Source organism: Notolepis coatsorum (genome assembly GCF_963971535.1).
Source record: "Notolepis coatsorum genome assembly, chromosome: 16".
NCBI classification, from domain to species: Eukaryota; Metazoa; Chordata; class Actinopteri; order Aulopiformes; family Paralepididae; genus Notolepis; species Notolepis coatsorum.
In genome coordinates this window covers 27,287,914-27,315,501 of record NC_140180.1, presented here as the reverse complement: position 1 = coordinate 27,315,501, position 27,588 = coordinate 27,287,914, and the positions used below count along the sequence as shown (strand labels likewise).

The 27,588-nt window shown below is 44.2% G+C and overlaps 3 protein-coding genes across 4 annotated transcripts in view; all 3 read left to right on the top strand.

Moving 5' to 3' along the window:
* Positions 1 to 11,748, top strand: part of prom1a (prominin 1a) — a gene marked incomplete at its 3' end in the record, with an annotated part of 151,021 nt that extends 139,273 nt beyond the window's left edge. The window contains exons 20-25 of the mRNA XM_084332357.1: positions 6,359 to 6,376; positions 6,990 to 7,043; positions 7,140 to 7,220; positions 7,313 to 7,381; positions 8,047 to 8,136; positions 11,629 to 11,748. Of these exons, the coding sequence (XP_084188483.1) occupies positions 6,359 to 6,376; positions 6,990 to 7,043; positions 7,140 to 7,220; positions 7,313 to 7,381; positions 8,047 to 8,136; positions 11,629 to 11,748 (432 nt within the window). The remainder of the gene's footprint in view (positions 1 to 6,358; positions 6,377 to 6,989; positions 7,044 to 7,139; positions 7,221 to 7,312; positions 7,382 to 8,046; positions 8,137 to 11,628) is intronic.
* Positions 11,749 to 21,319: 9,571 nt separating this feature from the next.
* Positions 21,320 to 23,621, top strand: fgfbp2a (fibroblast growth factor binding protein 2a; the record flags this gene model as incomplete). Its single annotated transcript, XM_084332174.1, has 2 exons — positions 21,320 to 22,722; positions 23,020 to 23,621. One exon carries the CDS (start codon positions 21,320 to 21,322, stop codon positions 22,712 to 22,714), a length of 1,395 nt encoding a protein of 464 aa, XP_084188300.1. The 3' UTR covers positions 22,715 to 22,722; positions 23,020 to 23,621.
* A 728-nt stretch (positions 23,622 to 24,349) lies between these two features.
* fgfbp1a (fibroblast growth factor binding protein 1a) lies at positions 24,350 to 26,552 on the top strand. 2 transcript variants are annotated; one of them, XM_084331892.1, is made up of 2 exons: positions 24,350 to 24,454; positions 24,567 to 26,552. In XM_084331892.1, the coding sequence occupies exon 2, from the start codon at positions 24,588 to 24,590 to the stop codon at positions 25,356 to 25,358; it is 771 nt and encodes a 256-aa protein (XP_084188018.1). In that variant the 5' UTR covers positions 24,350 to 24,454; positions 24,567 to 24,587; the 3' UTR covers positions 25,359 to 26,552. The 2 variants fall into 2 exon arrangements, with proteins under 2 accessions (XP_084188018.1, XP_084188019.1); XM_084331893.1 differs by having other exon boundaries at positions 24,409 to 24,454; positions 24,645 to 26,552.
* Positions 26,553 to 27,588: the final 1,036 nt, after the last annotated feature.

The window sequence follows — 27,588 nt, the reverse complement described above, 5'->3', positions numbered from 1 at the left end:
ATTGTCATTACAGTCTGAGAAAGAACATTCTTTTACTCACTTGTCACCAAGCATAGCTTCATAGGTTAGTTGCCTTAGTAGTGAGTACACGGTACACATAAACACCATGATGTTTCTCACACAACAACCAGATCAATACATCACGATCTGCACGGAGAAGCTAACTGCCAGTGACAAAAACAGCTCACACATAACCCGCAACGTATCCTAAATGCATTGCAACAACACACGTTTTGGGAAAAAACACCGTTATTCACAATACATTTAGCAAAGTAAAACCAGAAGACGTGTTATGAGGTCTGGTCAACCCCGTTCCTACCCGGAACGCAGATCAGCGAAGTGCAGTCACAAGACACCGTAGAACACAGCCGTCCTGTGTTGTTCGATCCGGGCAGCGTCGCCGCTCCAACCAGTCGCTACAGTCCTCTTTGTTGACGCAATCCCCGTCCAGGCTCAGGGCAGGGTCGACGAAACATCCCCTGTCAAGGATGACGTCGCGGTCAAGAGTGTAAAACATGTTAAAATCAAAGCACGTTCAACAGAATAGCATCAAGCTAACGGCGATCAGAAGCGAGCTCCCGGCGGCGCCCGAGAAGCTAAGCTACCCCGCGCCAGCCATGGCCATAGCAGCAAGCTAACGTTACCTAGCGACCACGACATGCTAGCCCCGCAGCTAACAGCTGACTGGCTAATAGTAGGCCTTAAGCAGGCCATGCAGCGATCCAGCAGGCTAACGCAGCAGTTAACAGCTGACTGGCTAACCGTAAGCTATGAACATGTAAACAATGACATAACACTCACCCAGACAGGCCGCCGTTCTGAACCTCTCCTCACTTTTTAAGAGAAAAGAGAAAACAAGACGTCAACACCGCTTCACAACGGTGACTTTACCACATCCGGCGGAATCAGCACAGTACCAACTGGCCTGTATAGCTGACTTTGAACATGAATCTGCCGCTATCGCACATTACATGCACATATCCCCTCGTGAAGGAATACTCTCATTTGGATATGAAAGATGGGGCCTTAACACGGTGACAGAGAGAATCCACTCGTCCAGAACACACAGGGATCACCAGTGTCAATGGTCGCGGCCCACTAGTTAAAACTATAATGGTCTCCAGACCAAGGCCTTCTGTCGCCTAGGCGGCTAAACAAAGGACCCTAGCCTGGGGCCGGTTTCCATAAACTTTGTCAAGTAGCCCCCATAGCACTAACAGACAAGTGGAGCCCGCCAGCAAACACTACTCACCCAACCTGGAACGCACCGCTCCTCACAACAGCGGCATGTCCGACAGTTCAGCTGTGGCCTGACAGGTTTCACCCCAACAAACACAGCAAGGAACTGCAGTTGAGAAGCATGCAGCGGCGTGCTCCCAATACGAAAACCGGTGGAGGGTTTTTAGAATGATCATCATCTTCTAGACACTCCAGTACGAAGACAATATCGCCGTATTTTCTCGAAAATAGTGAGAGAGAAAATAAAGATATGATGTCAACGTATCCTTGTTTCCCAAGCTGTTCCTAATCCAATTTCTTCCATCATGGTGTCAAGTGTGGGGATCTACCGAGGCACTTCTTCCTTGTGGTGAAAGCGAGAAGGAGGAGAGCAGGTGACCACACACCTGCTTATGAAGGTAAGCTGATGAGGGGTGTGGTCAGACTAATACTGGTATTAGAGGTACATTTGTGGTTTATTCAGTACGCGTGCACGTACGCGAGATAGTGCAGTGTGATGCCAAGCTAAGCCACTAACGATACAGAACTATAACCATAGTGAGAGGTGTGGTGTCTAGTGGTGAGAGCACTCGTCCGCGACTGCAATGATTGTTGGTTCAACTCCTCTGGTTGTGGCGATTGTTTTGGACTTTTGCCGATACAACACGTACATTTGTACCTTTTCTCCTGTGGTCGATTAGTACTTCATTTAGGTTTTCTGATGAGACCGTGTTGATTGTACAGTAGTACATCCTAAAGCAGGCAGGTATATACAGGTATACAAAGTGCAGACATACTGTAACAAGGCAATAGACAGAAGACATTACTCAACAACAATCAACAATAACAACAACATCAACAATAACAACAACAACAACAACAACAACAACAACAACAACAACAACAACAAGAAACAAAGCATATGATTGGTGCTGCTGTCCAGGGATGAGTTTGGCAGCTAATAATAGCCAGATGTTATAGGGAGGTGTAGTGGTTACGTCATTGTTGTTTCCGGCCGGTCCACCTCGCTTGAAATCGCAATGTATTTCCCCAATGCCCATTTCTAAATCATCTCGTTTAAAACAAATAAAGCATGAACATTTGCATGGTGTACCTCTCCATGCGTATTCATCCACAATCTATAGCTCAACATGAGAATATTCGCAATTAACTCATTCCCCGTCAACAACGAGTATACTCGTCATTGGGAGCCGACGCTTGAACGGCAACAACGAGTATACTCGTTATTTGATCGTTTTTCCTTTTTTTCTATATTTGTATTCATTATTCATCCAGGGACCTTGGTGTTACCATAGGGAATTATTCTGAGATCGCCAAAGTGCAATACCGGCCGCATCCAGCTAGACGCCGGTATTGAGCACCCTTTGAAACCTTGTATCTTGGCCTGTGCGACGGTCAACTGTCATAAATGAAAACTTTATTTAACAGATTGCAGAATGGGTACAATACAGTACGGCTCAATACACACAATTGTTAACTCAATGGACGCCATACCCGAATAAAGTCGGGTTAACTCGCCGACGCTTGAGCGCCAAACCCGAGAAAAGTCGGGTTTTCATCGTTATTTCTTTTATTCGATATTTCCATTCATTATCCATCCATGTGTAACGCTAGTCCATAACGTATTCCGTTGGTGACGATCAAAGCATAAAAAAAACGACTCTCCCCCCCCACCCTTTCATGTATTCATGATGGAACATAATACCTATCATATGCATTTGATTTTTTAACTGTAGCATGTGTAGGGACAGAACGCCAATGCATTTAGTATAATACACGTTGGGGGCTATTACCAGCATCCCATGAATTACCCTAGACTGCTCTAAAACCATACTTTTATTTATTTTTTTTTTTTTTTATTGGTTTTTTAAAAGATTTTTCACATACAGTTACTTACATTACAAAACACACATTGGGACAGAAGGGGGGGGGGGGGTTCCTCCAGTTCATCTATGCCGTCATGCCAGCAAAAACAGATCAAAAAGAAAAACAAGCTAAAAAAGGAAATCTAACCCAGACAGGCACTGCACAGTACTGCACTTGCCTCGAGCCCATTCACATGTAGGCATACATATATATACATATATTATTTTTTTCTATCCAAAGTCTGTCCATACAATGGGGCATTGGGCCTTTAGAAGGATCTGAGAAATTGTAGCAGGATAGTAGTCCAATAGTGGGGCCCACACATCCTGAAAGGAAGCGTCGTTGCCTCTATGCATTGCACAGAGTCTTTCATGGGGTAGCACACCGAATATCTCTCTGTACCACATCTGTATGGATGGAGGCCTATCCTTAATCCAGTTAATCAAAATGCATTTCCGGGCTGAAAGCAGAAGTTTATCAAATAGTTTGAATTGTAAGGGTGTCAAATAATTTTCCTTTGATGGGAGTCCCAGTAAAAAAGCTCCTGGATCCTTCTTTATTTTCACCTTGAAAATGTCGCTCAGCTCACGTGCCACTTGGCCCCAGAACCTGGATATACACTTACATTCCCAAAAGTAGTGATAGTAGGTGCCCAGATCTGTTTGACATTTCGAGCATAATGGAGATATTGAACGGTCCATTTTGTTTAGTAACACCGCTGTGATGTGTAATCTGTGAAGAATTTTATATTGTGTTTCTCTTAGTCTGTTACAAGTATAAACCTTTTTAACTGAGTCAATGGCCTCCTGCCAGTCGTCTTCAATATATTCACTGTTAAAATCTCTTTCCCATTTGCGGAGGGATGGTAACTCCTGTGAGTCCAGTGAGTACAGCAGTGAGTAAAACGCAGAGATGAAATGTGATACCTTACTACAGTTGGATAAGAAGTTCTCTGTTTTGCTGTAAAGGGAGCCCATTGGCGTTGGCAGCTGTAGTGAGTTAATAAAATGTCGTATTTGCAAGAAACCAAAAAAATGTTCTCTTGGGAGGTTAAATTGTGTTTGCAGTTGCTGAAACGACATCAACACACCATCCCTAAACAGATTCCCCAATACACAAAGCCCTAGTGAGTGCCAGGTCTTAAAGATGGCCGAACTGCGCCCAGGTCCAAATTCATGGTTGCTAGAGATTGGTATTAGCAATGATCTTAGGTCTCCTCTCCCTGTGTAGATGGTAATCTGTCGCCACACTCTGATAGAGTTATAGATAATTAAAACCATACTTATATTCACCACGGTATAAAACAGGAATGTATGGATGAAAATATTATTTCTTTTTCACATATTGAACGATAGATACTCGATGTCAAATGGGCCATAGTTTTGTATCCATAGCTATAATATATAATATAGTTATAGCCCTGCAAACACCGCCACGTATTCCTATATTTTAGAACGCTGGCCTTTTAACCACACATTAGACATAGCCCTCTGGCGCTGATCGAGTTAAGGGGATGCAGACCAGAGAAAGACTTTTGTCTTGTTTACATCAGGGTCCCCCATTTTCAATTCACCGGGCTCACTTTTCTTTGTTAGGCGAATGGAGCGGTTATAACGATCGGATTGGGAAACGTCAAATGCTCCCGATGCATGATGTGTGGTGGATTATGTTGGCGACACGATCGACACCAATACTGGTACTTGCGATCAGATAATTGGAATATTCTTTTTGGGGTACATCCTAGTGAAGGTAAGAGCTATATGATATCAATCCTGCGTTGATCCAACCATGTCTTCACCCCGATCGCAACATGTCTGTGTAACGTTACTCCACAACGTATGCCGTTGGTGACGATCAAAGCATCAAAAAACTACCCCCCCCCCCCCCTTTCATGCATTCATAATGAAACATAATACCTATGATATAGATTTGATTTGGGAATAATGGCGTGTACAGGCAAGAAACGGCAACGTTTATAGTAGAATTGACGTATAAGGCTATTACTCAGCCCTTCGGGAATTACCCCAGACCACGCTATAACCATACTTATATTCACCACGGTATAACACGGGAACGTATGGATGAAGAAATTCATTCTTTTTCACATATTGAACGATAGATAGGTGATGTCAAATGGGCCATAGTATTGTATCCATAGCTATAATATAGAATATAGTTATAGCTCTACAAACAAGGTGACGCACTCCTATCTTTTAAAGCGTGGCAGTGCTAGAATGGGGCCCGACTAATCCCCGGCGGTCAATGAGTTAATTGTAAAATAATTACGTCAAATTTTATTTCAACCAAAAATGCTTAAACAATAATGTTATGAATAGAAGGGAACTCATTTTGTGCAAAAATGGAAAGCTTGCCAATGTTCATGAGGCATAATTATTACAATAGCCGATAATCCGGCGGTCAGGTGGCGTAACAGAGATTGCGTTCGTCACCAACCCCGGAGACGCTGGATTCGCCTGTTCGAATCCAGCTCACAGCTCCGGGGTTGTCACCAGCTTGGCTGGCCGTTCACACTAATACAATTGGCAGTATTAGAGGGTGGGAGAAGCTGGCGGGGTGGGTCCGGGTCGTTGTAAACAGTGACTCCTACAGTTCGGTGGGGCGCCTGCTAAGCGCGGATAGGATCTAAGGGCGGTAGTGTGATCCTTCCACACGTTACACGCTCTCAGTGAGAGTCCGCGCTGCCAGGTGAAAAGAAGCGGTTGATTGGCTAGACGTGTGTCGGAGGAAGCACGTGATAGCCTCCACTCTCCCAGACCGACTGTGGGGGGTAGCGACCAGGAAGGGGATTGGGAATTGGCATAACGACTAACATTGGGATGGGAGAAAATCGGAGGAAAAAAGGAGGGGGGAAAAGATAAAAAAAAAAAAAAAAATCCATTTTCCCAATGATAAATCCCTAAACAGGTGGACCGCGCGGGCGGTCCAAAGTGACGTCAGATTACACCTCCCTATAGGGACAACGACTGCAGCAGGACTAGAGTAACCCCCCCTGCTGAGAGAAAGTATACAGTGTTCAGGCTACAGTCATTTCAAGAGGCTCATTCAAGCCAAGAAATTCTCTGTGGTTGAGAAAAGAAATCTGTGCATCCTCTGTAATGCAGTTAACGCTAGTACGGATAACTAAAGCGAAGAGGATTTGTAATTATTAGCGTACCATCAGTGATGTCCCTTTGCACAGTGTATTCTGATCTCTCTCTTTCCGCTATTTCCTTCGCCACTTTCAACTTTCAAGAAATATGTTAGAGCGAGGGTAAGTACTGTACGTGTGTCCAGAATAAATCTGTGTCCATCCTGTGCGTTCAGTTCAGTTCCCCCCGTCGTTCAGTAAATCATGAAACATTATGGTACTAATGTTTGTCTGAGAGAAAGTGGTGGTAAAGGTCTGCAAACTGTAGCTCCCTTTTACTGATTTAAATGTAGCATCTATTGATGCCTGACGAAGAGCGTGAGCTCCAGACATCACATGTCGAGGTGCTAAATTGAAGTCAGTAAAATGGAGCTACAGTGTGCAGACTTTGCCTCTTTTTTTCATGCCAATTTATTTTAGTCCAGCACCTAACTTGAAGGTTTTGGATATGCGTGACCACTTTTTAAGTCTTTTGAGAAAATGTACCTCCTTGTAGATTATCCCATGTGTCTTCTTGTATTCCCATTGAATCGTATTGATCTGCATGATTCACATTTGACAGGCTATTCTTAATGAAAGCAGTCCTTTTGTCAGTCGACTTTGATCCCTTGTTGTGCCCCCCCCCCGGTGTTTCATAGGTGGTTTCTTCCTGTGTGTTAAAATGACCCCTGTCTGTGACCTCTGACCTTTGACATTGATGGTGTTAATACCTACGTCTCGTTGATTTCCCCTTAAGAGCTCCTTGAACCAGAGTGTGAGATTCCTGGAGAAAACAGCCTCAGAGCTGCCAGTGAGTACAGCTTCAGTCAGAAATCAATAATATGATCATCTTTTTCTTCTCTTTACATCAACTTACAATGATATGAATCTCGTTTATTTGATCCAGAACAAAGTCGTGGCTGCTCTGAATGCCATTGAAGCAGCTCAGTATCTCATCTCCCACAATGCAACACATTTGATCAATCAGGTGACTAAGAAGTATTCCTTGGCATAGAATGCATTTCAGCCCAAGGATGCCATGCAACTGATATAACTCGGATATTTCCCAATCTTTCTCAGGAAACGGAAAAATACAAGGCGACCATTGTTGGCTACTTCCAACAATACATAGAGTGGATCAAGACCTCGGTAGGTATATCTGAACGTGCGGAAGAAGCTCATTGCGGTTCTTGGTGACGACTTGTGACGTAGGATCAACATTCTCCTACACCCAGACCGTGCGAATATAAAGCTAATTATGTGGTGGTGTTGTTGTCGTTGTTTGTAACGGGCTTGGCGTGTTGCTCGAGGCTTGCAGTCTAAATATAAGGGGGTGAAAACAACAATAATAGCAATATCCAGAGATTCTTGGAATTTCCTCTGTGGTCCACTGGTTTGCCGCTGTAGTATAATGTGCTCAATTTAAAACAGGACAACAGAAGCCAGTTTGGGGCATTTAACTGGAATTGGAGGAAAGGTTGCAGATGATCAAACATGATGAAACTCCACATGCACCAGGGTTGCGATCAATTCACTGTCAATTCAATTAACCGAGGAAGTGGGTTCCTATTGAAACATTGAAACATTTTGAAATGGAATAAAAAGTGTGTACTATCCAACCTAGTGACAATAAGAAGTGCTGTTCTATCTGTTTACATCTTGAAATTATTGAATGGAAAGTGAATCGGTTCCTAACCCTGATAGCCACTATGTTCATCCATCAAGTCTGTTCATTATTAATTATATTAATGTTCTTTTTTTTTCATAACCCAAAGTGGTCTGACATATTGTGTGTATTCCCTGGGTCTACACAGCTGGCCTTTGAGGTGGCGGGCTGCAAACCCTTCAGCAACATACTGGACACGGCGGAGATCATCGCCTGCAGCTTCGTGGTGGACTCCATGGTAAAAAAAAAAAAGGCATAAGGGCTCCTTTGACACGTGCCAACCTGGGGGTGCAGACAGGGATGGTGGGGTGATGATGGAGGTATGGAGGGGGTAGAGGGGGGGGCGGGGGTTCACATATGCAGGAGCAGGTACAGTATGTTCAAGCCGTGTGTTGAGCGGCCAGGCTGGGTACATGCCGTACACGTCAGACTCAACAGACATGGACGCACACAGGTCTCTCACTGTTCACTGCCCAGGGCCTCCTGCCAGGAGCTGTATCTATAGTGTGTGTGTGTGTGTGTGTGTGTGTGTGTGTGTGTGTGTGTGTGTGTGTGTGTGTGTGTGTGTGTGTGTGTGTGTGTGTGTGTGTGTGTGTGTGTGTGTGTGTGTGTGTGTGTGTGTGTGTGTGTGTGTGTGTGTGTGTGTGTGTGTGTGTGTGTGCGTATGTATGTGTGTTTGTGCATGTATGTGTGTGTAAGAGTGTGGGGGCATGTGTATATATATAGGGAGGGGGGTTGGCGCATATCTGTAGGTGGTTGTGTGTGTGTGTGTGTGTGTGTGTGTGTGTGTGTGTGTGTGTGTGTGTGTTTGTGTGTGTGTTTGTGTGTGAGTGTACAGGACAGACAGACCTCCAATGTGAGCACATCTCACTCACAGTCAGGGGCGACTGTGGGGCTTACTGTATGTGAGGTTTCTAACCACTGTTTTCTGAGCAAGGATGGGTTTCTAATTGCAATTCCATTCCAGTCTTTGTGTGTCTTTGTGTGTACGGTTCATGTGTGTGTATGTGCACATGGGCTCAGGTATATGGAGGGGTTGGGTAAGTGGGTGCTATGACCCTCCACAGTGTTGCATGGACAAATAAGGCCCTGTCTACCACTCTAACCCCCACCCTTACACACACACACACACACACACACACACACACACACACACACACACACACACACACACACACACACACACACACACACACACACACACACACACACACACACACACACACACACACACACACACACACACACACACACACACACACACACACACACACACACACACACACACACACACACACACTCTGCACACCACACACCTACCCTTGCACCCCCAGCCTGGTCTGCTGCACCGGTCCAGCCCTGGAGTCCGCCACATGATTAGAGTGCTGTTCAGAGCAGTGGGGTACCCAGAGAGTCTTAACCCTTTCACTACCACACCACAGAAGGATAACCTTTCACTACCACACCACAGAAGGATAACCTTTCACTACCACACTACAGACGTAGTGTGGTAGTGAAAGAGTTAACCCTTTGTCGTGTGCCAGTGAAAGGGTTATCCTTCTGTGGTGTCGCAGTGAAAGGGTTAACCATTTGGTAGAGTGGTAGTGAAAGGTTAACCTTCTGTAGTGTGGTAGTGAAAGGGCTAACCCTTTATCGTGTGGCAGTGAAAGGCTTATCCTTCTGTGGTGTCGCAGTGAATGGGTTAACCCTTTGGTAGAGTGGTAGTGAAAGGAGTATAGGAGAGAGTGGGCAGAGAGGAAACCAACACCAGGCCTTACATAATCCCACATCTGCCCGTGTGTCCTGTTAGCAGGGGTTCTTGTTACCAGCACACTCTCCAGTGGAAGCAGGAAGCATCTCACACAGTTAATGAAGTGGAACACATAGTCCCCAGGAAGCATCTCACACAGTTAATGGAGTGGAACATAACATATAGTAGTCGTCGTCGTCCCCCACCCCAACCCCCACGCAGGTCTCACCGGCCGTGAATTATCTGGGACTCAGGAACAGGATGTGTCTGAGGAAAACACCCCGGCAGTCTGGAGTGCTAGTTAAAGTTGATTAGTCATGTTTTACTGATGGGGGCAGAGAGCAAGGAGCTGCTAACAGATGCAAGACAAAACGGGGGGTTTCACAATCGGGAGGTGAAGGGGTTAATTGGTTAAGCTAAGTTGGAGGCAATAGCAGAGAGGAGCCGACGTAAACACCGTCGTTAAAAGCTAGCTAGGGGTGTAGCCGTGGAAACGATGTGTTTCAAGTTTCAAGTTTCTTGTATTAGTTGTCATACAAAAATACAGAATACTTTTATATGAAATGCTTTTTTTCCGTTATGCTCCTGAGAGTGTGCTAGATAATAATAGATAAAGTAGATAAAGTATAAAAATAGAAAGTCAAGGTGGGCGGCTACGTGGCGCAGTGGCCAAGGCACTCGCAACGAATGCTGGAGACTAGGCTCGAACAGGATGCCTCCTGTTCGAGCCCCGCTCTCCACATTGCTTTCAGTTTAGCTGGTCGTCCACAGTAATACACATTGGCCGTATTACGGGGAGGGAAACTGAAGGGTGGGGATCGGGCATTGTGGACAGCGACTCCTACAGGTCGGTTGGTGCGCCTGCGCAGTAGAATCAAGAAGCGACGGGGGCGGGGCCCCTCCAAAGCCCAGACCCCCGTCGCTGAAAGATCGAGCCGCGCAGGTGAAAAGATGCGACGGCTGTTACCTCGAGTATCGGAGGGGACTTGTGCTATGTATGACTTAGTCCACATTGCAGCCGGCTTGTGGGAGGCAAGAAACAGCGTTCGAGACAGGGGAGGGTTGAATTGGACGATATGAAAATTGGGATGGGAGAAAAATAGAAAAATGGGAGAAAAAGTGGATAAAAAAAAATAGAAAGTCAAGTAGCTGTTTTCTGATTGGCCCACCCTGAAATAAATTCTAATTGTTCTCTTAATTATTCCGTCCTCATCCATCTTATCACTATAGAAAGCAATGGTAAATATAAATCAGAGAACATGACATGTTGACCCGTCCACGGCATGCAGTGATGTCTCAGTAATCAATACATTTCACGGGAGATTAGCCAGACGGACGGGGAATATCTCCTGTCTCTGATATGAACACGTACATGAGTGGGCAGCAGCGCATGGTCGTGTCAGGCTCGGATTATGTCACGCATAACTTCATGCAGGAGTTACCGCTACACCTCGGTATCCCGCTGGCCCCTATATAAACATTCGTGTTTTTTTTTAAAGCGATGTAACGGGTTCTTGGAAAAACAAATATGCTTATATAGTCTGACATTTAGACCGGTTGGTTTGCCAGCAGCCTCCAGAGCTCAAAGCTTGCCTGTCTGTATTCTTCTGTGGCACAGATAACATGCCAACGTTCGACTTTGCTTAACCGCAGATGTGTTTGCTATAAAGCATGCGAAGAAAAGGGGTTTTCAGGACCGGTTCTTAAGAAATACAACAGAGAGTGAATTGAAACCAATATTGCCTTGGACTGGATGTAAAGACGTACCATAAGACGTAGGAGTTGCATCAGTCGTCACAGCGTTAATGATTCTATCCGGTACAACCACGTCATGGTGCGCTGATCAAAAAAGCACCAATGGACATTCACTTCACTTCCTGTCCTGTCCGTCATACTGCTGCTAAACACTGACTAACACTTGTGCTTGGCGAACTAAAGTTTTCCAGATTCTAAAATGTCAACATTGTGTGTTTGTCCCAGAACACGTTCTGGCTGGGCCTGGGCTGCAGCACCCTGTTCCTCCTGCCCAGCATCATCCTGTCTGTGAAGCTGGCAAAGTTCTACCGCAGGATGGACACAGAGGACGTTTACGATGAGTGAGTTGCTCTTACTGTACTGTACTGCCCTCGTTCTAAATGTCCCCAAGCACATGTCTCCAGGTTCAGAGGCACAGTTGTCCTTGATGGATATTCAGATAGAAATTGAACCATTCAGACAACTAAAAAGACATGGCCTACATATATACATAGGGAGATGTCCGATGTTATCGGCCTACCGATATTATCGGCCGATATTGGCATTAAAATGTGATATCGGAAAATATCTGTCGGTTTTCAAAAAAGACTTTTTTTTTTTTACATTTCTATAAGCTTTATTTACCCAGGCAAGCAAGTAAGAACAAATTCTGATTTTATTTATTGTCAAAAGTATGCATAATGTTGTGTTAATTCCACAACAAGAGATATGTAATGTTAATTACCTGAAATTATTCCGTTTTTTTGGGTGGGGGAAACCCTGCATATATCGGTATCGGTTTATATCGGTTGATATCGGTATCGGAAATTAAGAGTTGGACAATATCGGTATATCGATATCGGTAAAAAAGCCAATATCGAGCATCCCAATATATATATGTGTGTGTATATATGTAGGCCATGTCTTTTTAGTTGTAAAGTCAATCAAATGCGTCGTCTGAAAGTAATCTACATATTCCGCCTTTTAGCAATGAATGTACAGCATACAAACATTTCCAATTAAGCATTAGTTTAGTTTAGATTAGATTAGATTAAATTAGATTAGAATGTACTGTCATTATACAGCACATGTACAGTACAATGAAAATAAGTTGTCATCTAACCGGAGTGCAAATGTAACAGTAATGTGCATTAACAATATACAATGTACAGGTGACTAAACTGGATTATATATAAATGAGTATTATTACAATATTATTACTAGTATTATGTACAGTGATACAGGTATAAAACCACTATGGTAGTAACACTGGCCAGCGCTATAACTAGTAAGAATAGGTAGGAATAGGAGTAGGTAAGGGATATATACAGATATAGATATAGTATATACAGGTATGTAAACAGGATTATATGCCGGTATATTCAGGCAGATATGGATAACATCTTTACATAATCTAGGTTTGGAAACGTAATTTGTCTGAAAACTTAAATGGTTTTGATGTGGTTCTTCAGATGATCAACATTTTTTATCTGAAATGAGGAAGAAAATAAAATAAATATTAAAAAAAAAAAATTAAAAAAAAAATTAACTAATATACCTAACCTACACTGTAGCACGCAATACTTTGATGAACATTGTTACTCAGCTGATAGAGTTGTGCCCTTCCTGATGACTTGTCGTACAGAACTTGTAAGTCGCTTTAGATAAAAGCGTCAGCTATAAATGACTAAATGTAAATGTAATTGAATATACAACTCAGGCCTGTTTGGACTGAGTCTATAGCCTAGTCAATACATTATGCAGAACTGCTTCCCATCTGAGGACCTGCTGTTAATCTTGATTCTTCCACATCTTCCTGTTCTCTCTGCTCTCCTCCTCGTAGTTCCTCCGTGTCGGGGACTTGGCATTTTACTTTGTGATAACCATTCCTACTATTTCCATCTCCTCCCTGTGCTTCTTTTTGTTTCTTCCTCTCTCATTATACTCTCTGTCCAGCACTTGGCACTTTAAAAAGAACAACTGACGCGTGTATGTCGTATTATTTGAACGTATATCCAGGCATCACTCAACCCTCACCCCGTCCCACGGAGCAGCCGCGCAGAGTGTCTCGATCCGTCAGAGCCTCTCGCCGTACGATCTGAGCCTTTTTGTTCCAAGAACCTGTTGCTGCCGAGCATTTCATTAACATTTCTACCATGTTTTTGTATCTTTATAGCATTGAGACAATTCCCATGAAAATGTAAGATCCATTTTGAACCATTCTACTCTCCTTTCTACTTGCATCACATGTTTACTCTGTGCTCTAGCCTGTGGGTTTTGTACATAGATTTACAGCTGAATTCTTGGTGCTGGTTTGACGTTTTTAGAACTGCTCTTCGGGTGAATGGTTTGGCTTCTTCTGTCGTGTGCTTGTCTTTGAAAAGTGCCCCTTACTGTCTACCAAGGGCTCTTACAGTCATTAAACCTACAAAAGCCAGTCTGTTTTTGTAAGTTTATGGTGTAAGATTAAACCACTTATGGCTTTATAAACACATGTTCATGTTCTTACACTTGATATGGCTATCGGGATTCTCACATCAAATGAAAGCTTTTTTATTATTATTATTATTATTATTATTATTATTATTATTATTATTATTATTATTATTATTATTATTATTATTATTATTATTATTATCATTATTATTATTAATATTAATATTATTAATAATAAATAGCATGCCATGTCTCATGTCATTCCTTTTTCATCTTTTTTTTTTTTACTCACTGTTTTGTTTTCAGTGTGGAAATTGGTAATAATGGTTATCATAATGAGTGTTTACAAGGTATTCCAAACCCTGTAATGACAAGGTAAAAGAAAATACTGTAAAGCAGCCCTTTGGGAATAATCCTGTTGCATGTATGATCCGGTGAAGGGGAGGCATGCCTGACAGCTTGGGCCGTAGTGGGGAAGGATGATTACACTGCATGCCCTTAGGGATGACTCCCCACACACACACACACACACACACACACACACACACATCTGGAGATCCGCGGGACTCGAGGCGTTTTTCATCATACATCAGACTGGAAATATGTCAATCGCACTGAATTTGGATCGCTGCGCCTTTATTTTGGTCGCATCCCACCTCTTTTGGGGGAAAACAACTTGATTAAGGGATTAGATGGTGTTTGTTTATGTACGACAACTTTAGGACAAAACACACAGATAAAAATCACACTGAAGACCATCGTTGCACAGAAATAGTCATTACCTCTTTTAGTTTTAGGTCAGTTGGAGATTCATGATATTAAAGATATTAAAGAGAGAGAAATTGGGGGGGCAGGTGGCGCACGGAGATTACGTTCGTCACCAACACCGGGAGACACTAGGATTTGCCTGTTCGAATCCAGCTCCCGGCGTTGCTATCAGCTTGGCTGGCCTCTCACACTGATACAATTGGCTGTATCAGGGGGTGGGAAAGCTGAAGGGTGGGTCCTGGGCGTTGTGGACAGCGACCCCTACAGTTCGGTCGGGGCGCCTGCTCAGCGAGGGTTGGAACTGAGGAGAGATAGTGTGGCCTCCCACACGCTACACTCTCCCCGGTGAGAACCTGCACAGGTTGGCCTGCCCCAGGCTGCACATGCGTCGGAGGAAAGCATGTGACAGTCTCCGGTCTCCCGGACCAACAGTAGGGGAAAGTACGCAACAACCAGAAAGGGTGGGATGGGAGAAAAATCGGGAAAAAGGAGGGGAAGAAAGATAAATAAAAAAAAAAAAAAAAAACAAGAGGGAAATTAGGAAATATCCTGCAACTGACTGGGGAAATAGGTCTGAAAACAGGTCAAACCTAACTTTTCGCAGTGGTGTGAACACTCAATGGTGGCCAGTGTTGGAAAGTAATTGCTCGACAACAAAACAAACTTCTTCTGCCGACAGTCTATGCAGGCCAAATTAAATGGCAACGGTGTCTGTGTTTTCCCCAAAAGTAGACACTGCCGCGAAAAAAAAGCCTGGAAGTACCCGGGAGGTGCCGGTCTGATGTATGGAACTATCACACGCCAGCCATACTGTCAGAAGCAATGCTAGCTCTGCTTAGAATCCAACATGCTATGAATATTCTCTTGCTGTATTGTGTCACATTATACAATATCATTTTTGGATTTATTTGAAAAACACTCATGCAAATTGATGACTAGATTTGTTTAGCTAGCTATAGTCACTTTAGCTAGCATCACTTCTCTCAGCGTGCCTCGGTGTTTGCGGGCCTCAGGGGCATGATGTTTTGAGTAGACCGTGTCACTAACCCCACTGCATGACCTCTGTGACTGTTGTTTTGTCTTGTTAAATGAATATCTTCATGTTTCCTCCTCTTCCTCAGAGTCAGTCAAACTCCGGTGAACATACACCTGGTCATTTTGTTCAGAGAGAGGCAAGCATGTCAAGCTTTGGTGTGGCTCTGAGCACTCTGCTTGTGTAACTCACTGCCCTCTAACCAACCTCTTAACTGCATGGGGTTCCAATGACATTTTTGTACAGGCTTGTCTTCGGGCAACCAGACAACTGTTAGGCTACGGCGTTCCACGGGCGGAGAGCATCGCCGCAGAGTGACTTGAGGACCCCAATCACTATCTTGTTAGTTCTTACCTCAATTACCATCATTCCAAGTAATTGGACTCGTTGTTTTTCCCGGGTTCCGACCAAATAGATCACCCCGTGGAAATTCAACACAAATTAGTTTCTGATTGACTATTATACTCTTTTTTTTTTATCAGAATACGCAATCAGTGGGTGTTGATTAAGTGTTGTGCTCTCTGTGCCCTGTGACACGCTTGTTGCTCTGCTGCTCTCGCCAAGTGACGGAGCTGAGAGAGAGAGAGGGAGGGAGAGAGAGAGAGAGAGAGAGAGAGAGAGAGAGAGAGAGAGTGCGAGAGAGAAAGAGTGGCAGGGGGCCTAACGAAATGACAGCCCTCCGGCTTTTCCCGTCGCCCGGCTATTGATGTTGTCCCCCTCTTGTGTGTTGTGCACGTAGCATCCCGGCCTATGACACTATGTCAAGGTTCCCGCGGGCCTCGGCTCCCCCGAGGCACATCGACTGGTGAGAGAGAGAAAGAGACGGCCTTTATTCGGGCTCCAGACAGGTACTTAAAGAAAGTCCTGACCATCGGCTCAGCGACATCCTGCCTCCTTTCTCCGCAGCGCACGTCTCTTCCTGCTGCTTGTCTGCGCCTCACGCACGCTACCTCTCCACCCCTTTTATCTCTGGCCTTGCTTTTTTTATTTATTTCTCTATCTTGCATTTACGTGTATTTCTTATGACCACCCCCCTCTCTTAACCCCTCTTTGCAGCTTGTTTTTGTGCTTAACCTGCTCGCAGTGACTTTGCAGAAAACCATCACGGTGAGAATTGCTGTTTTTGGAATCGCTAATAAAAAAACATAGGCGGTTTGATGGTGTTTACGTTAGACCACTTGACTGCTCTGTACGTCGACCCCCCCTGAGACCGGGGGGGCATGTTTACTGTGCTTATTAACGCAGCTGAATAAAGCCTCACTGTACGACTCTTGACATCTCACAAAGCACATAGCGTGTAGCTTGATTTCTCTCTTGGGCCGCCGCACAGAGCCTAATGCAGTAAGTTCAAAATGGTTACCAATGACATTTCATTCATTTATTTCCAATCCTCTTCTTTTCAGTGCCCTCTAAAACTGGAACTGAAAACACTGGATAGTAAGTTTGCTCTTTTTTTATCGTTCCAATGGAAACATTGTTGGTTTACCATGGGAAATGTTGCTGAGAAAAGAACAGCCCTGTATAATAAACCTAATGGTGAATAAAACTATGCATGAATACATCTGCAAGGTTTATAAACCACAACCTTTCCCTCTGTTTTTTTTTGTTTTGTTTTTGAAGGCATTCATTTCCCAAGACATGGCTCCGCAGAAAACACCGTCCCCACCACCACAGAAGAAGACCACATGAAGCTATAGTGTCTGATCAGCTTCCCCCCCCCCCCCCCCCCCCCCCGGCCCCTGGCCCTCCCTCCCACTATCCTTCCATTATCTACTGGAAACAACCCGGCCAATCACAGCCTGTTTCAGTGGCCCACTGCCCCGTAATCCCCCTCAGACACTGTGCAGGGTGCCGTTATCAAACGCCTCCCCGTGACAAGACTGGGGAGGAGGGCGCGCGTCTGAGCCGGTGTCGTCTGTCACTTCAAAAGGCCGCCACGTCTGCGTTTACATTGGTTCGGACACAGCGAGACGCTGAGACGACGTTGTACAAGACAAAGAGGACGTGACAATAATTGTGCTGCCTGTCGACGCTCATTTCTTTTTTGTACTTGTGTGTGTGTGTGTGTGTGCGTGCGTGTGTGTGCTTTGTAAACAGTGAAAGGTCATCGAGAGGTTCATGTAGAGCTGCTATACGAGAGAGCTGGCTTTTTTCTTACATAGTGTGTGTGCGTGTGTGTGTGTGTGTGTGTGTGTGTGTGTGTGTGTGTGTGTGTGTGAGAGCATAGACGTATATAAAGGCTAGATGACTCACCCGCGCTGCTGGCCAATGGAGACCGACGTTGCCACATGGCAGCCATCTTGCCACAGGCAGCACGCCCACTCATAACATGAATGTCTATGGTGCATGTACTATTGAAATAACATACTGCATACTTATAATGGACTTTCCTATGAAAATAATTTCAACATGTCCAAGCATCCTGAATCATAGCCACGTTAATAACGTTTGTAATAAACCAAACTGTTTGTAAATCGGTTGAAAATTTTGCAAGCTACAGTATGGTTATTTCAATAGTACATGCACCATATACATTCATGTTATGAGTGGGCGTGCTGCCTGTGACAAGATGGCCACTGGTGAACCACGCTGGAGACTCCGCCTTGTAGCATCTAGTTATATATATATCTATGTGTGTGAGAGTTGGAGGGTAAATATATTTAATGGCTGACAGGAGAACTGTATGACTAACCAGGTATTGAAGAGATAGAAGCAGGTGGTTCCTGGATGTATTTCTGTGCTTTGATCAATATAAAGAAATTTAGCATGATTTTTTATATATGTTTACAATATTACATGACAGCCAGAGTTTGCCATCTTCGCTAGTTTGGGGCACATTTGCAACGGACTGGTTGCCTTTTGAGAGTATGTTCCACCCTGGCAGTTTTCGACGGATGGGCTCCATCTTAAAAAGAAAAAGATGTGTCAAGTCAGTGCGTAACAGTTGAAATATCTCATGCACCTTGACGGAAGTGTCAGAGCTATTTGATGTTCCTCTTTAGTTGATTAATTGATTAACAAGAAAGCTAAATATCATGTTGAGATCACTAACATGACAGTTTAATCAATATCTCTTGCTATCGTAGTGGTCGGACTTTTACTGTAAGTGAAGAACTGCTTTTTTCAAGCCAAATCCTATTTTTACTGTACTGTAGGTCTCAGGTCTTAGTTGTACATCAGTTGTATGCATATATTGTTTAGTCTTTTTTTAACCCCTCAGTAGCTACTGATACATTTGAAGCTATGGAAAGAGTGAATGTATTCAGAGTCATTATTACAAAAGATATATTGCTTAATGTGTTTGATGGACACGTGCAGCTGAGCCATGCTGAAGTCTGAACACCACCAACACGAGGGTGACTTCACCCACATTCTCTCACTTGTTTACAGGTCGTATGTATACATTGGCAACCAGGGGCGTAGCGGGAAATTCTGGGCCCTGTGTACATTCTGTGTCTCTGGGACTCCTTCCCCTCCCCAGCCACACACTCATACGCAGCTTTTAGTAATACCGTTAAAATATCAAATCCAGACTCTCTGAGGGCCCTCCCCCAGCTCGGGGGCCCTGGGTAGTCAAGTTACACTACACTACCCAACTACGCCCCTGTTTGCAACTACTGTTAACGTAGTCAAGATGGACAACATTTAGACAATCTATCCACAGGACAACCAAGTGCAGTCAATCAAATGGCACAAACACCAGTGGTTTCATGGTTTACACAACTGATTCTGTCCACAGATTCTCAGTGGACACCCTACTGCAGGACTATCATCTAAGTACATTGTCGGCCTGCTATTCACTTTGGGGGGGGGGGAAATGTATGATTATTACATTTTATTAAGTGCTTAAAACAGACATCCTATGTCCAATATAATGGATGGGTGCCCTCTGGATAGGAACAACGGTGACTGGTTGTAATTGTGACTTCCTGTAGTTGGGCCACTGACGAAGCCACAGGAAATGTAAAATGTTTTAAGTGGAGGTAAACAGAGTGTACAAATTGTGAATAAACTTTCAATTTCAGCTCAATGCTCACTACGTCGTTCTTTTCAGTTCTGTTCACATGTTCTCTTAATTGCTTTTTTAAGAGCACTGTTTACATTTTGCCATCAAAGGGGGTAGTTTTGTTTGTTTTCAGTGTTAATGTAAAACCTTTTTCCCGCAGAACGTCCAGTCTTGGCGTGAGACAGTTGGTGTATGCATAGAGTAACTTAAGAATTTAACACAGCCACACATTCTTATGTAATGCTGTCATTGCTGGGTAGGACACGCCGTGCTGCGTTATTGGACGGCTATTTCGAATAGCCGATGATTATCTCGTTCTATAAGCTTAGACCTGAGGTTTCTTCAGTCACCAGGCAGCCACATGAGTAAACCCCCAACATCCATTTTCTAAACCACAAAAACCACACGCCGTGTCATTCCTTCGGTACGAAGACAACATAGTAGTAAGAAACGTAGGGAGTTGTCCACAAAGAGGTCCTTCTTTTATTGTATTTATTTAGAGAATACTTTTTTTTTTTTTTTTTACTCTTAAGAACGGTATGTTTCAAGAGATCAAACCACACTCATATTCAACGCTTGTTCGCTGATATTATTACTAATACATTTTGGGCAGCCTGCCCTCAGCATTTTACACCGTAATCCCCGAAGTACCGAAAGGGAGACGGATGAATAGCAAGCAGCTTTCGTTTGACATTTGGCCAGGGCTGTCGAGAACAACACCTCCGACTCCACGCTGCGAAACAAACCCGCTCCGGATGTTTACACTGCAGATCCCATGTCGCCCACAATGAGACCTTTTTCCCTAGATACAGTTGATTGCAAGGAAAATAAGGCTGCTTTCTATATGGTTCCTAGTCACCTCCCCTCTCCGCACTCTCTCCCTCAACACGCATGTTACATACGGTCTCAAGTTCCCTACACCCTGTTATGGGCTATTCTTGCTTAATTGGCAGAGTAATTACTTCCTGTATTACCCGCTAAATTGGCCTACCACTCACGAGCCTCCGACTGACTTGTCCTGACGTTTCTCCATAGCTGCAGGACTTGACTGTGTTTATGTTTGGAAGGAAATTATAGGTTGAGGTGCTTGATTGTAAGGCTCCACAGCCTTTTAAAACAACCTCTGCACGTGTTTTTATTTTGTGCCTAGGAGTATTCCTATAGGCATGCAGTGGTCTTGAGTTGAGATGCACAGACCAAACGTTGCAAAAGGTGTCTAAAACCATGGAGGTGTGGGACGGTTACGTAAATCTTGTCGCGGCCGTCGGCTTCTCAGTGAATGGCAGCATGGGGAATTGTTCACGTGAGGTAAAGTCCACAGAGTTGAATTCTCAATGAACTACTTCATACGTTGTGAGCTACAGTATTATACGCTGATTATAACACCTGGGTAAACGTGAGGGCATCAATGTTCACCGATTATTTTTCTAGGGTGCGAATGTCAACCTCCCAATTGGTTTCACATGTGCCCCTGGCTTTCATTGACAGTCCCCAGACAACCATAAATTATGGCCTTATTGCTGAAGGGTACCACTCTCCTCCCCTCTTCAGGAGGGCTCTTTTAGACTGGCTCTTTTTTTCTTTTTTTTCACCTGAATGGCGTCTTTGTGTGCTCAGCCGATAAATAGCAGGAGGGACCCTTGGCCCCTGCAGTCCCAGTCTCCTCCTCTCTCAGCTAAGCGTCTGTTGTAACCATGTGGATTCCAGCCAGTACAGTGCTGCTGCTCGCTTGCAGCCTCTGGGCGGCCGACGCTCAGAACCCAAACGGCAACGGCAATGAAAGGGCAGTGGAGAGGAGGAAGAGTGTCTGGGAGGACCCCATCCAGTTCAACACCAAGTCCAAGGACCAGTGCACCATGACTGTGACTGGCCAGGGAGACCTCACCAAGCTGCGGATAACGTGCCAGGGAGAGGAGCGCTCGTACTGGTGTGAGTACACGGGCAAACCTCAATTGTGCCGCTCCTACAGCAACAACCCTCGCCACTACTTCACTCAGATCATGTGGGGTCTGAGGAAACTTCAGAATGCCTGCCAGGCGCCCAAGGCTATCAAACCCCAGATGTGCAGACAGGCGCATGAAGACTCTCAGATGGTGTTCTCCGGATCCTCCTCGCCGGAGACTACCCCGCAAAAGCCAGAGAAGGCCCAGGCAAAGCCAGAGGCTCCCAAGGCGCCTGTCGTCAAGCCAACAGGACCACGGCAAGTGAAACCAGAGCAACCCAGACCTGTACAGCCAAGACCTGAGCAGCCAAGACCAGAGCAGCCAAAACCAGAGCAGCCAAAACCAGAGCAGCCAAAACCAGAGCAGCCGAAACCAGAGCAGCCGAAACCAGAGCAGCCAAGACCAGAGCAGCCGAAACCAGAGCAGCCGAAACCAGAGCAGCCGAAACCAGAGCAGCCAAAACCAGAGCAGCCGAAACCAGAGCAGCCGAAACCTGAGCAACCCAGACCTGAACAGCCCAGACCTGAACTAGTGAGACCTGAGCAAACCAAGGCAGAAGCAAAACCAGTCCAAACCAAGCCAGAAGCGAGACCAACGCAAACCAAGCCAGAAGCAAGACCAACGCAAACCAAGCCAGAAGCAAGACCAACACAAACCAAGCCAGAAGTGAGACCAACGCAAACCAAGCCAGAAGTGAGACCAACGCAAACCAAGCCAGAAGCAAGACCAACGCAAACCAAGCCAGAAGCAAGACCAACACAAACCAAGCCAGAAGCAAGACCAACGCAAACCAAGCCAGAAGCAAGACCAACACAAATCAAGCCAGAAGCAAGACCAACACAAATCAAGCCAGAAGCAAGACCAACACAAATCAAGCCAGAAGCAAGACCTGCAAAGCCCAACCAAGCAAGACCAAAACCTGCTGCTGTAAAACCTGAGCAGGCAAAACCAGAACAAACCAGACCTGCACCAGTCAGGCCAGTAGTGAAAACCACTGCACTGAGAAAGATGCTGACCCCCAAACCAGCCGCTCCAAAACCAACAAAGCCAACTCCTAAGAGCAATGCTAAGAAGATGGCACAGGAGTACTGCTGGCGGTCACTTCAAGGAGTCTGTACCTATGTCATGGGTTGGTTCCACAATTAAAGATGAGGGTGAGTAGCAACAAGATTACTCCTCAGTTATGGAAAGCATTTTCAGGGGCTTAACCCCTATCATGTTTGTGGTCTAAGATTATTACATCCTAAGGCATTTATACATCGTATCTCGTTTAAATTTACATTACTTGACGCAAGAGAAAAATACCCTCTCTCTGAGTCACAAATTGCAACGCCCCCCCCCCCCCCCCCCCCCCCCTCACTCTCTCTCTCTTTTTTTTCAAGACTTTACTGCTGCATATTCTTTTTCACAATATTTACCCCCCCCCCCCCCCTTCTCTGTTATGTTCACAGATTTGCAATTCTTGTGAAGATGACTTCGAAGGTCTTACTCAAGTGGCGCTTGGAGGGACTTCCCAGAAGAGGAGTTTGCTGATAAACGGTAGAAGAAGCTCTAACAGCCTCTTCAGGGGAACGATAACATTGTCATAAACTGCCGACCAAACCATCTTTCCTGGCACGGTTTCAACGTCAGCTTTACATGTATTTTCCATCCAGAGCTATAGTCTGAAATGTTTGGTAGAACACAGTTCCAAGCGTCACAAAGACGGCTGAAAGAACACTACTACCTGACAAACTGAATGACTATGAACAATTCACCTTGTCCATTGTTTTGCAATTGTACTTGAGCCTGTGACAGTTTTTTTTTCTTTGTTTTTTTCCTTCTGGTTCTGTTAAGAAGAACTCAATATAGTTTGAGTTACACTAAAATGGATGTAAGGCGGAAGCCATTGGATTCCCCTTCTTGTATGTATGTCTTTGATGTATGTATGTTCATATCAACCAGGCCAGTGAATTATGCCTTGGATTGTGTTTTTGTAGCGATGGTGGCATGTTCTGTCATCTCTGCCACTGGTTCATTTGACTGAAATGAATGAATGAATGTCTGAATTTGTATGCAGTGAATAAACATTGGTTCTTAACTTGTGTGTGTAAATTGGGTTAATTTCATTCATCTTGCTTTCAAATAATGCTTGCATTTTTCTTTTAACTCACTCTGAGGTAAGAGGCAATGTCTCGTTTTGTCCAGCGAGTGGTGCTGTTGTGTCACTTAAAGACGTCTCCTCACTTTTTTGGTAAATCTTGTTGTATTCGAATTTATAAAGTGGAAGACTTACAGCAGGATATTAAAGACAACTTACATGATCATCGTTAAGAATAACGATGAAATGTGTGTGTGTGTGTGGGGGGGGGGGGGGCAAGTATTTGTTTCAAGTAGCATATAGATGTATTGAGTAAAGTTGAATTATCATGAAACAAGTGAAATATATAAAAACTAGATCTTTATTTTACACATTGTAAAATAGCAAAAGCTTGTTTTTAGACTAATAATTAATCCAATATTAAAAACACTTCATAGCTTTCTTCTAAGTGTGTTTTTCAGCTATTTGGGTCGTGCTCACCTTCGCTGGACTGAACATGACTGAGAAACTAATCAAATTAAAACATAGGGTGAGGTCCTCCAGCTTATATAGACTACATTTATAGTATGATATGAGTATGAAAACTTGTGTTGGATCAAACTATGGCATCTGCCTCTACCAGTGTGTGTGTGTGTGTGTGTGTGAGTAGAGAGAAGGGGAGGGGTATTTCTCTATTCGGTAATAATCGGTATGCAGGGCAGCCTTGGGCAGCGATGGCGGTGCTGCCGCGCTATAAATGCGGTGCGCTCTCCTCCTCAGGTGTCACAATTCACAACGGAAAAGTGCATTTTACTCCCTCAAAACAAGTAAGTGATACGTTTAACTAAATGGAACAGGGCATCATTAAGTATTCTACGTGCGATGCATTTAAAGGATAAACGAGCATTCAAGTCTAATTTCAAGTATATCTCATTGCAGGTTTTGGAGAGGTTTTAGGACATGGCGCGCCTTACCAATGTAACCATTATGCTGGCCATTGCCTGTATTTCCCAGCAGCTAATGGTGGCCAACACACAGAAAAGCCAGGGGAGAAAAGGAAGGACAGAAGACAAAGGACGGGACAGGGGACAAAAGAATGACCAACAACCCAAGCTCCCCGTGCCATCAACCGAAAGTAAAGACAGACGTCCCAAGTCGCCAGTAAAAGGGAAATTCGATGCCAAAGACAAGTCGCGGTGCACCTGGGTCGCGACAGGCGGCGACAGTGCTTTCGTGCTCGGTGTGAGCTGCAGGAGAGGACGCACGAGTTTCAGCTGTGAGTACGTTGCCACGCCGAGCGTGTGTCCCCAGTACGCGGCGGACGCGACCTTGTATTGGAAACAGGTCGGACGCGCACTGAGGAAACAGAAGAAACTGTGCCAAGACACCACCGCTCTGGTGAGAGCCGGTATGTGCAGAAAAGCCCCGAAAGACGCGCACTTCAAACTGAACAACACACCACCGGTTAGCAGCGCGCCGTCCCCCCCCCCTCTCCCCCCTGCAGACAACAACCCACCGGTTAGCAGCGCGCCATCCCCCCCTCCTCGCCCCCCTGCAGACAACAACCCACCGGTTAGCAGCTCGCCGTCCCCCCCTCCTCGCCCCCCTGCAGGGCTGAAGTCGTGCAACAAGGTTGATAAGGGGAAATTGGCAGAGGAATATTGCAATAGCTCTTGGTCTAGTTTCTGCACAATGTTTTTCTCCATGGTCCAAACAGGTGACGATTGTTGACGGAATGAATAAAGAACTAAATTCACATATTTATCCAGATTCAGAATATTGCCTCTTGGGCTTGCATCTGAGTCCGCCCCCCCCCCCCCCCGAAAGTAGCCACATGTGTTGTTCGGGAACCGTAAACCAATACAAATGTTCAAGTGGAAATTGAAAACATCGCGATAGAAATAGTATATGAAAACACGTTTTTTGGAGGTTTTTTTGGTTTTATACCACACCAAGGGGGACCCTGATGTAAACAAGACAAACGTCTTTCTCTGGTCTGCAGCCGTACTGTATTGTAGTACCATTCTGCAATCTGTTAAATAAAGTTTTCATTCATTCACACGTTTTGCTGGAAATCCCACATAAAATATCTGTGCTCTAAGATGGCCAGAGGCATTATAGGATAAAACATTCCATTATTCTATATTGCGCACTTATATTACCGCATTTGAGTCTGGGGCAACACAGAGCTCCTTACAACAAAGGACTTGCATACTGCAAACAATAGTAATAAGGACAGTACATAATGCTGGGTATATTGTGAGCATTATCAATCCACTGTTTTTAAAGTCACAGACTCTGAAATGCATGGATCTAGTGACATTTAGATCTACACAAATTATGTTTAAAGCAAGAAACGACTTCTAGATAACCTTCAAACATTTTCAAGGATAGAGAGGGAAGGCGAGGAAAGCAGTTTAAAACAGCCTTGTGTTCGTACCACTGTTATGTATTTCAGTCTGCATAGTGACTCTGTGGAATGGACTATAGGCAAATAAATCGAGAAATACAGAAATGAGGAGGGTAAATTAAATAGTTGATGCTGATATAATGATGCACCTGTTTGCAAGGGTACTGCATTGTGTGATGATGTAAATAGGATGTAATGAAGTCAATATTTATCTTTTTTTATTTACAAGATATATTTTTTCATTATTTAATAAGACTGTTGATGAAGGGGCAGGACATGATAGGCATCTTGCTTCTTCTTCCTGCTCCTCCAACACACCCATTGTTTTGTTTCTTTCAGGTGGAGATTGTTTGCTTTGTGTTTTACGTTTGGTGTTTTATCTTTTACTGTTTCATTGCTATCTTTTAATGTCAATGTTCGAGACAAAGAAAGAAAGTATTGTACAGTGTAAAAAAAAGAAAATCTGTTTGTCTAACCTTTTTTTGTTTGATGTAGCCTATCATTCCATTATTGTTAACTGGTTACACTTTTCAATAAATATTTTCTATTCATTGTTATTAGCCTACTGGTTGGGTTTCTAGTTTTGAGATAACATTTGTTCAAAGTTTATATCTATAGATAACATACATCACCTTGTGATATGATTGCTTGTGAATGCATCCTCTCCTCTCTCTCTCCCTCTACCCCCCCCCCCCCCCTCCTGTCTCTCACGCACACACATTCACTTGGTTATGGCATTTCCAGCAGATTGAAGCATGTTTGTTAATAACAATGATTGATTTGCATTCTCTCCCACACAGAGAGACACATTAGCTTGTTATGTCATCTTCCAGCAGATTCCAGCATGTTGGTTAATGACACAATAATTGAGGTGGAGATGCTCTTTAGAAGATATATGACACATTCCTTGGCATTCACATTCACAAGCTCTCTTGATAACACATTCGCACAACGGTTTAAAACCGAATCGTGCATGATCAAGGTCAGTACAAAATGACTTAAGACTGTTGAATCGACCTCATGAAAATACTAAGGTATCATTAAATACAGTACATTCCAATCTTAATTACACCGTGGTGGCACTGCTGCCTCACAACAAGAAGGTCCTGGGTTCGAACCCCAGCAGGGGGCCTTTCTGTGTGGAGTTTGCATGTTCTCCCTGTGTTCCCGTGGGTTTCCTCTGGGTACTCTGGTTTCCTCCCACACCATAAAGACATGCATGGTAGGCAGGGACTACAGATGGAAACTAGCTAATAATTCTGGCACATTTTTACATTGATGTGGAAACTGAAGATGTTGATTAATGTGCACTGTCCCATGGGTAATAATTAAACGTATTACTTTTATTTCTCAGATTAGACCATACATGTTGTACCCTTTTATTGGAGACTTGCAGTCATCCAATATGGTATCCCTATATAATTTATATAGCAGGGTAAATGTTATTATTATAAAAATAGAACTGTGAGGATATAATAAATGGACTGATATCGTCGAGTTGGAATGTTTACCGATCGGTTTGAGAAAGATCCTCCTATACCCTTTTTCATT